The following is a 13,532-nucleotide window of genomic DNA, read 5'->3' on the forward strand; positions in this document are numbered from 1 at the left end:
GCTCAGACCTCAAATACAGTGAAAAGACGTGGCTGCAGAGAAAAGAAGTCATGGAAATGAGGCAGTAGCCATAGAAGGAATAGGTTGCTAATTTTATAGGTGAAGAAAAGGAGAGAGAAATGTAAAGTGTAACCAGGGATTTAAAGTGGCTACAAGATTACACAGACAAGAGTTTTAAGGGAATACACTCTCTTGGAGGAGGTGGTGGCCTGTGTAGGTAATTGATAAAAAGCTTAGGATATAGGTCAGAAAGACAGTGGTATGGGAAGGTGGGTTTGGGGCACCTGGGTGGCTCAGTCAGTTAAGCATCTGCCTTTGGCTCAGATCATGATCCCAGAATCTCAGGATAGAGCCCCACATCAGGCTCCCTGCTCAGTGGGGAGTCTGCTGCTCCCTCTGCCCTTCCCCTGCTCATGCCCCCTCTCCCTCTCTCTCTCAAATAAATAAACAAAATCTTAAAAAAAAAAAAAAAGTGGATTTGGAAGAGCACTACTGTAAGGGGGCCAAGTGGCTGAGCACATTGGTTAACTGGGAGGAAAGTAGGCTATCGGGGGTGAGCTTGGAAGGTAGCCACAGAGCTGTTAGATGGAAGGAGGAGCTGTCTTCAGAGTAGAAAGAGGGAATAGTAAGAACAGTAATGCTGTATACTCAAGTCTAAAGTGAGTACGTAAAGAAATTTTTGGGGTACCAAGACTGGATCAGTTGGTGGGGCATGTGACTCTTGATCTCAGTTCAAGCCCCAGTTGGGCATAGATCTCAAAAAAATTGTTTTTTCTTCTCAAGGATGAAATCTTTTGTTAGAGGCATGGAAAAAAAAGTTATTAGGGAAAAAGGATTTTGTGTTTTGCTGGGGAAACAACTTGAGGATGAATTTCAGGGAAACGAAAGTTCTTCAAGGATATATCCTCTGTTAGGGTAGGTGATAGGAGGAATACCAGATCATCTGTGAACAAGCAAGTAATCAACTGGCTCTTCAGTTGCTTTGAGTCCTGATCACTGACCAAATAAGAATGGAATTACACAGTGTCAGTGTCAGGGCCGGTTACATGTTGTTCACAGGCTGGGTTTTGTGCTACTGGTAGTTTTGTTCCATTTGATGCTCAGTTTGTTTGGTTTTGTTTGAGCTAAGGTTCGTTACGCTGTGATATATAAAACTAACTTGAAATAGTGAAGGGTTTATGAGCACATACATGTAGGATTTAGGGTTGTATTTTCCTAAGTGTTTTAAGATGTTTTTGCAGAGCCATTGATTATTTTTAACTCCAGCTCACAGAAACCTATCCTATGTTCTCTCATAACATAAGCATTTTTTTCCTCTTTCATATTGATTGCCTTAGGGTACCAAACAATTTTTTTGAAAGGTAGAGGAAAGGTAAAAGAGACCTAGATGCTAGTTTTTCATGTTCTCTGTTTCAGATGTCATAAACAGATTTTACCAGAAGAACTTTCTTCCTCTCTCAATACAAAGCCTGAAATACTGAGAACAAAACCAGACATGGTCTGCAAAGTAGGATTACTGTCTTCAAAGTTCTCTCAGATTGGAACAGAAGACTTAAAACCCCTTAGTGAACCAAAAGGTAGCTGTACCCAACTGAAGACCAACACTGATAAGGAAAACAAATTGGAATCTGTTTCTCAGTCATCAACTGGCCTTCCTGTGGAGTGCTTTTCTACAAAGCCTTCTACAGCAGAGCTGGAAACTTCCAGTACTCCTGAACTGCAGAAGCACCTAGAATATGCACCTTCCACATCTGATGGCCTTTCACATAAGCCAGAAGAGAAAGCAGGTGTCAGTAGTAATAGCCCTAGTACTTGTGTGGAAAAGAAGTTGATAGAACCTTCAGCTTTAGGATGTCTGTCACAGAATTTGAAGGAATCCTCAGTAAAAATAGATAATGAAAGCTGTTGTACAAGAAGCAACAATAAAATCCAGAATGGTGAGTGTTTCTACTTGTCTTTATTAGTAGAAGGTAAGAGATGGTAGTGGGTACATAATATGTTTTCTTACCTTATGAGAAAATAATGTGAAAACGACTATAGAAAAAGTTCAGACATGGGCACGTGGGTGGCTCAGTTCGTTAAGCAGCCAGCTCTTGATTTCGGCACAGGTCATGATCTTGGGGTCCTGGGATTGAGTCCCGTTTTGGGCTCCTTGCTCACTGGGGAGTTTGCTTGAGGATTTTCTCTCTTTTTCCCTCTCCTCTTCTCTGCCCCTCCCCTGGCTTGTGCACACTTGCATGCATACACATGCTTGTGTGCACTGTCTCTCTCTCATAACTAAATAAATCTTTAGGAAAGAAAAGGAAAAGAAAGTTCATACAATTCAAAGGAGAAAGTAACCTCCCAAAATCTCCTCAGAAATGATTACTGTTAATATCTTGGTGTACCTGGTTCCACATATATTAGAAGTACAGACAGGCTATTAACACAAATACGTTTAATGCCAACAGTTTTACCTTGTGAATTATTATAGGTGTCTATGAACATTTTAAAGGCTGCAAGGATTCCATTATGTATGCATTTATCAGATGACTTAATTGGTTCCTGTGAGAGTGGTAAAGAGGTGGTTCCCAGTTCCTGGTTGTAAAAAAATAATTTTGAAACAAAATCTAAAGTAATCTGGTGATTATTTTTATTTTCAGTTTCTCACTGATTTTTGTGTGATAGAAGAGATGGAGGGGCGCCTGGGTGGCTCATTGGTTAAACATCCAACTCTTGATTTCGGCTCAGATCGTGATCTCAAGGTTGTGAGATCAAGCAACATTTTGGCTCTGCACTGGGCATGGAGCCTGCCTTGGATTCTCCCTCTCCCTCTGCCCTTCTCTACTCCCTCCCTACCTCTTAAAAGAAGAGAGAGAGAGAGAGAGATGGAGGAGATAATTGATACTTAATGCTCATGCAAGTAGTTCAGATCTGCATTTTTTTTTTTTTTTAAGACTTATACCACCATCTCTAGAAAAATGGCTTTTGGTTAAAGATTTTAAGGACAGACTCAAACACTGGGCAGAGTTTCTTCGCTTAAGGGGATGCCCTACTGCACTCACAATTTAAGAACTGTGTACAAGCTACTTCATTTTATTGTGTTTTGTATTTTGTTTTATTGCACTTTGAAGGTACTGCTTCCTTGTTTTGTTTTGTTACAGATTGAAGGTTTCTGGAAACCCTGTGTTAACCTAGTCTCTTAGCACCATTTTCCCAACAATATTTGCTCACTTGTAATCCTTTTGTCACATTTTGGTAATTCTTATACTATTTCAAACCCTTTCATTATCATTATATATTGTGATTTGTGATCAGTGATGTTTTATGTTACTGTTGTAATTATATTGGGGCACCACATACTACACCCATATAGGAAGACCAGCTTAGTTGATAAATGTACATTTGTTTTGACTGCTCCACCAACCAACTATTTCCTCATCTCTCTCCCTCTCCTCTGGCCTGGCTATTCCCTGAGACACAAAAATACTGAAATTAGGCCCAAGTAATAATCCCACAGTGGCTTTTAAGGGTTCAAGTGAAAGGAAGAGTTGCACATCTCTCACTTTAAACCAAAAGCTAGCAATAATTAGGCTTAGGGAGGAAGGCATGTCAAAAGCCAGGGTAAAGCGAGGCCTGTCATGCCAGACAGCTGGCCAAGCTGTGAATTCAAAATAAAAATTTTGGAAGGAAATTAAGGGTACTAGTCCAGTGAACACACGAATGATAGGAAAGTAGAACAGTCTTACTGCTGATACAGAGAAGTTTTAGCAGTCTGGATGTAAGAGCAAACCATCTCCAACGTTCCCTTAAGCCAGAGCCTAGTCCAGAGCAAGGCTGTTACTTTCTTCAGTTCTCTGAAGGTTGAGAGGTGTGAGGAAGCTGCAGAAAAGTTTGAAGTTACCAGAGGTCGGTTCATGAGGCTTAAGGAAAGAAGTGTCTCCATAACATAAAAGTGCGAAGTGAAGCAGCAAGTGCTGATGGGGAAGCTGCGGCAAGTCAGCCCAAGATCTAGTTCAGGTCATTCACAAAGGTGGCTACACTACACAACAGATTGGAAGAAGATGCCAGCTTGGACTTCCATAGCTAGGGAGGAGAAGTCAGCACCTGGCTTCAAAGCTTCCGAGAATAGGCTGGTGGCTTTAAGGTGAAGCAGCGTCCATTTACCGTTCTGAAAACCTTATGGCCTTTAGCTCATGCCACATCCACTCTGCCTGTGCTCCATAAGTGGAACAGCAAAGCCTGGATGACAGCATGCTTGTTTACAACAACATGGTTTGATGAATATTTTAAGCCCACTGTTGAGGCCTACTGCTCAGAAAAAGAAAATACCTTTCAAAATACTGCTGCTCGCTGGCAATGTCCCTCTTTACCCCAAGAGCTCTAACGGAGATACACAAGATTCGTGTTTCCATGCAGGCTGACACAGCTGTTCTGCAGCCCATGGATAAAAGAATAATTTTGTATTACAAATCTTATTTAAGAAGTACATTTTGTAAGACTATAGCTACCATAGATAATATTTATTTTTTGATGGATCCAGGCAATTGTACACTTAATAGACTGAAGTACAGTGTAAATATAACTTTCATATGCACTGGGAAACCAAAAAATTCATTTGATTTGCTTTACTGTGGTACTCGTTTTATTGAGATGTTCTAGAACCGCATCTGCTGTGTCTCCAAGATACGCCTGTACTCTTCAGAGGAAATGCTACACTGTATTTTGTACTATTTCTGTTAAGTTTGAGGATGCATTCCACTGATGGTAGTTAATACGAGTTCACCTATTAGAATTAGTAGAACTAAATGGCTTTGGCATGTCAAAAGGTTCAGAGCTATTACAGTTTAAAAATACCTTTGATAATTGTCAGCTGTGTGGGAAAATTAGCATGGATTTTGATAGCTTTTAGGAAACTTAATGAAAAACACTATGCACTTGGATAAGTAAGAAACAAATGTATCCACAATTTAGCTTTTACTTGGGGCCTCTGAAGCTAGAGAGAAAATGGATAGATTTGACTCTTGGGCTTTGGATGCAGAATTGGAAGAGTAGGAAAACCTGTCTTGGCCTAGTAATACTTATAGCCCAGCTTCTACATTCTTGGGCTTGAGTTGATAGGGTTGTTAATTTGCATAGAATTAATTGCGTAAGATTATACTTTTCCTCTTGAATTACGTAACTCTCCAAAGAAAGTGAATATTCATAAGCATATTTTTGCTCTGTTTTATTGCTCTTTTTGAGTCATCAGGCCTTACATTCAGATAGTTTTTGAGGCAAATTAATATTATGTAAAGAAACAGTAAAAATTCTAGGGGCGCCTGGGTGGCTCAGTGGGTTAAGCCGCTGCCTTCGGCTCAGGTCATGATCTCAGGGCCCTGGGATCAAGTCCCGCTCTCTGCTCAGCGGGGAGCCTGCTTCCTCCTTCTCTCTGCCTGCCTCTCTGCCTACTTGTGATCTCTCTCTGTCAAATAAATAAATAAAATCTTTTAAAAAAAAACAGTAAAAATTCTATATTGATAAGCACATTATAGGTACGTAAATGAGTTACAGAGTCTTGCTTTTTATATGTTGTATAACTGTATACCAGGTGAAGTTATTTTTAGAGAAACTAAAAACCTAATTAAATGTACTGGTGCATGCTATCTACTGGGATGTCTGGTTGAAGAGGGAGTGTGGTCAGGATCTCTACACTGTGTCCACTGGTACTGTTTATGGGTTTGGAAAGACTTGACTGGAAGCTATTTTGTCCCCTGTGCCCTTCTCCAGTTTGGGGCTAGAAAACAAAAGCAGTCTGAGTTGAAAAACAGCTGTCTTTTGTTCGGTAGATGTGTGACTCCTCAGAAGTTGACATGTCTTTTTTCCCTTGGTCTGCTTCCAGTTTGTGAGAATCATTGACTGGGTTAACTATTGCTGTTCTCACTGAAGAGCTAGATTTACATAGTACAACTTGCTTACTTAAAGATATTTCCTCTTGTAAGTGAGGGCAGACCCGTAACCTTTTGGACTCTTTGCCGATGGTTTGTGAAACCTGTTCCAACCTAGAGGGTGATGTTTTTTTAGCATCTGAGTGATTAAAATGCCATCCTTGAACTGCTGGTCTCTTTATTTTCTGTTCTTTTTTGCTCTACCTTTTTTTCCCCACTATAACTGACTAAGAATGCTTAAGGGGTCATGGCAAGATAGCATCCATTTAGCATTTTACAGTGTGCTCGGGCTCTGCTTTAAAGAGAGGTAAAATGGGACGCCTGGGTGGCTCAGTCAACAGTTAAGTGTCTGCTTTAGGCTCAGGTCATGATCCCAGGGTCTGGGGATTGATTCCTGCATTGCACTGGGCTCCTTGTTCAGCAGGGAGCCTGTTTCTCACTTTGCCTGCTGTTCCCCCTGCTTGTGCGTGTGCACGTACTCTCTGACAAATGAAATCTTTTAAAACAATAAAAGGTAAGATTAGAATACTGCTAAGGTCATTCTTAAAGATACTTATTTTATTTAAAGCTTTTGCTTTGAGATCTTTCTCCACAACTACTGACCTCTCTAACAGCTCTCTCTCGGCTGGTTCCCCAGAATTTGTTTCTTGGGTTTTGTTTTTGTTTTTTGTTTGTTTGCCAAAGAATCCACATACCTGTTCCCTTGGAGGGAAGGTCTTTTCTGTCGGTTTCATATGAAATACTCCTCAAGGCACTTGGATTATAAATAGATTCATTTCTGTGTTGTTTGGGTTGTGGCGGCTGACACAAAGATCAGTCTTTCCTGTTAAATTTCTACTTTTTCTCCACTTTTTCTTTAGAAACTGTGTTGTTTCAAATTCTCCTACCCATTACAAGTTAAAACTTGAAACATGCCTTTACTTAAAATCATAATCCTGTCTTTAGTCACTGCCCTTCATCCTGAATGGAACATATGTGTGAAGGAAATTGAAGAAATATCAAGGGTCAAGTGACACCTCTTGGAAGCATTTAGAAGATAGCTCTCATTTTATAGACTCAGGGGCCTGTGTGGGAAAGCTGTTTGGTGTTACTATGTTTAGAATGGTTAGCTTTTGCACAATGCTCTAGAAAATACACTTTGTGAAAAGAAAAGAAAAGAAAATACACTTTGTGTGTTTTGAAACACAGTCTTTGAAAAGTGACAGAATTGACTTGCACACAGATGTCTGTTGAGGTGAATCTATCTCTGTGCATTGTTAATGTTGCAGTGAGTCGAAATATCTGATTTGAAAAGAGTCTTCCTAAAATATTTTTCTGATCGAGGATTGTGAATAGAAGTGTAAATTGCCTTGGAATTATGAGACTAGTTGGTGAATTTGGGGTTTTAAGTTGCCTTGCTAAATGGATTTACCAGATGAGAATTATTTTATAAAGCGAGTAAAGCTTTCCAATTATTCTGATGGTTGTTTTATGTTAAGCCAGCTTTAGAAATTACAGTTGAATCAGTATTTAAGGAGTTCTCCCTTTGGGAAAGCTGGCCTTTGGAAAAGAATTCAGTCAAATGTTGGGGTGGCTTAAGAATTTGAGGTCCCATTTCTTTAATCTTCTTTTTTTCTAGCCCCCTCCCGGAAGTCAGTTTTGACAGACCCTGCCAAACTCAAGAAGCTGCAGCAGAGTGGCGAGGCCTTTGTACAGGATGACTCCTGTGTGAACATCATCGCACAGCTGCCCAAGTGCCGAGAGTGTCGCTTGGACAGCCTCCGCAAGGATAAGGAGCAGCAGAAAGACTCACCAGTGTTTTGTCGCTTCTTTCACTTCAGGAGGTGAGGCATTTGGGGAAAAGCTCAGATAATCTGGATCTTTTTTTTTTTAATTTTTTTTTTAATAAACATGTATTTTTATCCCCAGGGGTACAGGTCTGTGAATCGCCAGGTTTACACACTTCACAGCACTCACCAAAGCACATACGATAATCTGGATCTTAATAGCATTTTTTTTTCCTTCCTTTTCTATCAGCAGTAAATCTAGAACTACAGAGGGTGAAGATTGCATGTTTACTCTCTGGCTTTGAGCGTCTAGATCTTATCCCATGTTATTTCCTTCTCAGTCTCCCTTTCAATTTGTTTTTAAAGTAGAAAAGCCTAAATACACAACATTCTTTTCCTGAAACTAACAAACATTATAGAAAAATGCTGAAATTTCTTTAAAACTCACTACAAATGAACACTTAACTTTTCAGTGCGTTTTAGTGTTTCTATGGTTATAAAATTATTTTCAGACATACTTAACTTGGGTATATAGTATATATTGTGTTGAATATTAACTTTCTTCATTACTTAGTAGGAACCCCTTGGATATGTTAGCTTTTTTCTGCTAAAACTTAGAATGATTAGGTAGGAACCCATAACAGTATTTGAAACAAGTTCACTTAACCAATTTTCTTATTGGGGTTAAGATTATTTTGTTGTTTTTGTCACTAAAAATAATTCACAAATAATCATCTCCTTGTTCCCATCTCTCATCGTTTACTTTGGAAGGATTACTGGAAGTGGCATTACTGGATCAGAAGCCATGTGTTTTAAGGCTTTCATACATATGTTCTGCCAAATTGCCCTACAAGAAGGTTGCACCTGTGGCCAGGACCTCTGGCAGCATTTAAACATTCCTGTCTCTGTACTTGCCAGCAGGAAGAGGCATATCTTTTTTTAAAAAATCTTCCTTAATTTTATAGACAAAACCTTTCATTTTTATGTTTTGTTAAGTCAAATTTTCCCTAAATTCTTCTATCATTAGTGAAGAAAGAGGCTGTTTTTTCTTTTTGGTTGTCACCTATTTTTTGATAAATAATCAGTGTTGTTCTGCATATAGGTTAACTTTAAGTATGATTTACTTTCTCAGAAATGTAGATACTTTCAGACTTGAGTAGTCCTAATGATAAACAGAAGTGTTGACTTGAATTTCTTTCTGTTCACCTCCTCACCCTTTGGTTTTATCAAGATTAAGGAGTGCTGAAGAACTGAGTTGAATGCACAGGTATTTTAGGCCATTGATTATATCTGTTCTGGTAGCTTTCAGATTTAGGCTCATTTTAATGAACTGTAGAGGTTTTTAGATGATAGTTTGCCCCATTCGTTCCTGAGTAAATTGCAGAAGCACCATGATGAAATGTCTAGTATTTAGAACTGTAATAACAGCTAGCATGTTAGCATACCATTATATTAACATATTTTGAATAACATGTTGTCCAGAATAAGTTCTAATGAAGGTTAGTTCTACTTTCTCTCTGGAGAATTTTTTACACAGGTAAGTGTGTTAAGTGTTAAGTGGGTTCTGACGTATATATGTATATATTTTTTAAAGATTTTATTCATTTATTTGACAGAGATCACAAGTAGGCAGAGAGGCAGGTGGAGGCGGGAGAGGGGGAAGCAGGCTCCCCGCCGGGTAGAGAGCCTGATGTTCGGGGCTTGATCCTAGGACCCTGAGATCATGACCTGAGCCAAAGGCAGAGGCTCAGCCCACTGAGCCACCCAAGCGCCCCTCTGACGTATATTTTGTAGAGAGCACAAAATGTTATGCTTTGTAGAAATCTGGTCTGTCTATTCCTATTACACATTTGGTTTCCTTATGGTTCCTTGCTCTGAAAGGTATAAGCAGACTGGAGGGGAGAGATTGTTTGATTTTGGTTTTAAGTGGCAGAGGCCTTTTAAGGAGGAAACAATTCGTTTTTTCTTTCAGATATTACTAGAACTTTTTTTTTTTTAACCACTATTTTGTATCCATCTAGAAATCACTAATTTTATAACTTAGCTGTTTTACCATTTTTGACCTCTTCAAAGAGGAAACTGTCTTTGCTTAATGTTGCATAGGAGAAGCCAGTCTAGTGGAAACCAGAATGAATTCACCACTTTGGTAAAAAGAATGTCATAATTTAAAGAATAGAGCTTCTTTTTTCCTCCCTGATTTTTAGAGAGTAGATACCAGCTGTCATTAGCCTCCTCCTCAAGTTTGTTTCTTATTAAATTCTCCTGCAGATAAAATAAAACGGTTAGGGTCTTCTACGGAAGCCCAGTTGCCAAATCCTATTTGCCATCTCCCCCTTTGAAATAGCTTTCAAATTCATTTTTTAGTATTAAAACTGTCTTAATTTGGGCTGTCAATTAAAAATTTGCATCTCTCCTTTGGACTGATTGAAATTAATTTGCATCTGTTAAGCAACTCCCAGTGTCCTTCCAGTTCATTCTACACTCTTCTGGACAAATGATTTTTCTAAAGTACACCTTTAGGTATGTCTTGCAGGCTGAAAGACTTGGTAGCTGGCCAGGGACCAATGGAGAAATCAAGATCCCTGCATTTTTCTTTCTTTTGTATGAAATACAGTTTCCTTGACTTGCCTTTTTTAGCTGTCTTCCTTTTCTAGTAATGCCACTCTTAATCATTATCACTACCATGAAGTCTTAGTATTAGTCCCACAAAACTCACAGTCAGTAATTCTTTGGCTCCTATAAGATTTAATGATCATTATAATATCTGTCATATCCTACCTACTTCACGTGTATTTTATGTCTACTTCTGTGTCTCCAACTAGATTGACATGTCAATATGAATGAATTTTGGAAAAATTCAAAACCAATACTTAGGAAAAACAGGTGTCAGAGGTGTTGAAAGATGTTGCATAGGTGATGAAAGAGAATCTTGAGAAAGTATTCTGCCTTTTTGCTCCACTTGAGGTACTTAGGTCTGTCTTATCACGGCCGCTCATTCCAGAAGCTTACACAATAATTTGCAGCTAGGATTCATATGGGTGCTGAATTCCTCATGGATCTACATGGTCATGGCTTCAGTGACTGTCTAGGGTTAGCCTTCTTTTGCTGAGTGTTACTCTTGAAGGAGTGGTTGTATTAAAATCAGATTATTAAAATTAAAATCAGATTATTATTATCTTCTGTACATTTTCCGTTTTCTTCTGGGGTGACTTGTGATTGTGCTTGCTATTACATCCCAAGTCTGGAAGGTTTGATAGCTGCCCCTGGAGGCAGTATGATTTGATCTTGGTTGAAGTGCAAAACATCTCTCCCCTGCTTCCCTCCCCATGTCCTCTGAGGAAAAACTTGGAAATTTTTAGATTTTTTTAAGTCTTTCCACTGAGATTGCCAAGTAGTAACAATTGACTGTGAGATGATAGAAAACTGGGAAGGAACTTGTTGATTTAAATTGTAACTACAAGATGTAAATCAACTTTGTGTGTATGTAACACACTTTTTTTTCCCTCCACTTCCTCTAGGTTACAGTTCAACAAACATGGTGTGTTGCGGGTAGAAGGCTTTTTAACACCAAACAAGTACGACAGTGAAGCAATTGGCTTGTGGTTGCCTTTAACCAAAAATGTTGTGGGGACTGATTTGGACACTGCAAAGTATATCCTGGCCAACATTGGAGACCACTTCTGTCAAATGGTGATTTCTGAAAAGGAAGCTATGTCAACTATTGAGCCACACAGTAAGAGCATCTCTTAGGGGGTAGGATTTTTGAGTCCAACTTGATTTTGTTTCTAAATGACACCCAAGTTCTAACTGCATGGGTTTCATTTGTATCCAGAAGTTTGGATGATTTTGGTATAATGAGGTTGCATTTTCTCTTTTATAACTGCCTTTTGGTTTCATCAGTCACTCTCTGGGGTTTATTTTGGGGTAGTTACTACAGGAGTGAAACTCCTTTGTTGTTAAGAAAGGTGAAGGTAAGGTAGTGGTAGAATTTGCACAGCCTTTCTCAGTGTGGGCTCATCAAAAGGGGAAGAGGCCTTAGGTTGGGTATATATATATTTTTTAATTTTTCAAGATTTACTCATTTGACAGAGATCACAAGTAGGCAGAGAGAGAGGGAGAAGCAGGCTTCCCACTGAGCAGAGAGCCCAACTCGGGGCTCGATCTCAGGACCCTGAGATCATGACCTGAGCTGAAGGCAGAGACTTTAACCCACTGATCCACCCAGGCACCCCTAGGTCGGATTATTTTTAAGACAAAGGTTCATAATCAGGAATGCATTTCAGAGAAAATAGAAGACACAGGCTCTAGACCTACTGAATCAGAATCTGGGGAGCTGGTTCACAGGCATGAGAATGAGAACAAGCTCAGGTGAAAAGGATTCCCTTTAGAGTCAGGGTTTTAACAGGATACGTGGAAGTTCCACCTGGGTGAATGTCAATGTCTTCTCCTCTCTAAGAGCACTCTCACACTGATCTGGCAGCCCAGTAAACCACAGGGATCAGTGTGGGTGACATACGAGAACCAGACCTCCCTTGTGACATCTCAAGGTATGTCTGGGAGAACACGTCTCTTTTTTATGCCTCTGTAAAATGTAAGGTATCTAGCCTGAAGTACCCAGAAGCAGTTATTTTTGAAGTCTTAGGCGTCCTTCCACATTTTATCTTTCCCAAATGGTTGAAACTTAAAAGTGAAGCCTTTCATTTCTCCTAGGTATCTTTTCAGACTTTGCATAACCAAATATGTCTCAGTACAAGCTTCCATACATACCATCTTGAGAATTTTGGTTGTAGGTACCAGAAACTAATTGAAACTAGTTTCACAAAAATAATTCACTAGATAGGTATGGATATTGTTGAATTTCCAAGTCTGCAGAATGGGAACACAGGCATTCTGAAGAGCAGGAATTCAGAGCTAGAAGGAGAATGGGATCGTCAACTCTGGGAGACAGCCAAAGTCATGAGCCAAAGTACTTGGCCAGAGTAAAGAGTAGCTATAGAATCACTCTATTCTGTTGGAGGAGAAGAGACTCTGACAAATCAAGGATCTTACTGAAGTTTTTTCTCTGTAATCTTTCATTTTGGATGAGTGACACTGTTTTCTGTTTTTAGTAGAGATAAAGAGTTTCCTAATTATATACATTTAAGTAAGAGTAGTGAGGTTAAAGAGAAATTCTTAAGTAACTGATTTTAGAAGTTACTTAGGTAGGTATTACATAAGTGAGCTGCAGTGTAGAAACACTTGGGATATATTAGTAGCTTCACTCCTGAATTAGCAGGGCTTGTTGTAAGCAACTAATGTTTTTCCTTTATTCTGAATAATGTACAGAAAAAGGTACAGATAGTTTTTTTTTTTTTTAAAGATTTATTTATTTGACAGAGAGAGATTACAAGTAGGCAGAGAGGCAGGCAGAGAGAGAGAGAGAGGAGGAAGCAGGCTCCCTGCTGAGCAGAGAGCCCAATCCGGTACTCGATCCCAGGACCCTGAGATCATGACCTGAGCCGAAGGCAGCGGCTTAACCCACTGAGCCACCCAGGCGCCCCAGATAGTTGTTTTTTAAGAATATAATTAAAAAACTCTGTTCTTAAAGATTTTAATAGGATTAACCTTTCCTCCTCGCCTATCCACTTCCTCTCTTTCCTCTGTGACAAACTGGTCAGTTGAAGAGAGGAACTCACTGTGAATGATATTGATGAATGTACTGTAAGATGTTCCTAGAGGGCTTATTCTCTGATCCTGAGATAAGGAAGCAGGTGTCAACCTTTATATATTTATCCTGCCTTTCCAATGACCTATAATTGTTAAATGGGTGGCTAAGAGATCTAAGAATATCTAATAGTCTAATCCAAGTAACTAAGGGAAA

General features: G+C 39.3%; 1 protein-coding gene across 4 annotated transcripts in view; it reads left to right on the plus strand.

Moving 5' to 3' along the window:
- Positions 1-13,532, plus strand: part of KDM3A (lysine demethylase 3A) — a 52,754-nt gene that overhangs the window by 19,832 nt on the left and 19,390 nt on the right. For 3 of the 4 annotated variants that reach the window (XM_045079116.1, XM_045079118.1, XM_045079119.1), the window contains exons 10-12: positions 1,417-1,937; positions 7,525-7,729; positions 11,191-11,405. In XM_045079116.1, the coding sequence (XP_044935051.1) occupies positions 1,417-1,937; positions 7,525-7,729; positions 11,191-11,405 (941 nt within the window). The remainder of the gene's footprint in view (positions 1-1,416; positions 1,938-7,524; positions 7,730-11,190; positions 11,406-13,532) is intronic. The other variant, XM_045079120.1, reaches the window with a different exon arrangement.

This window comes from Mustela putorius, unplaced genomic scaffold (assembly GCF_011764305.1).
Source record: "Mustela putorius furo isolate JIRA1106 unplaced genomic scaffold, ASM1176430v1.1 tig00000281_pilon_pilon_pilon, whole genome shotgun sequence".
Classification (NCBI taxonomy): domain Eukaryota; kingdom Metazoa; phylum Chordata; class Mammalia; order Carnivora; family Mustelidae; genus Mustela; species Mustela putorius.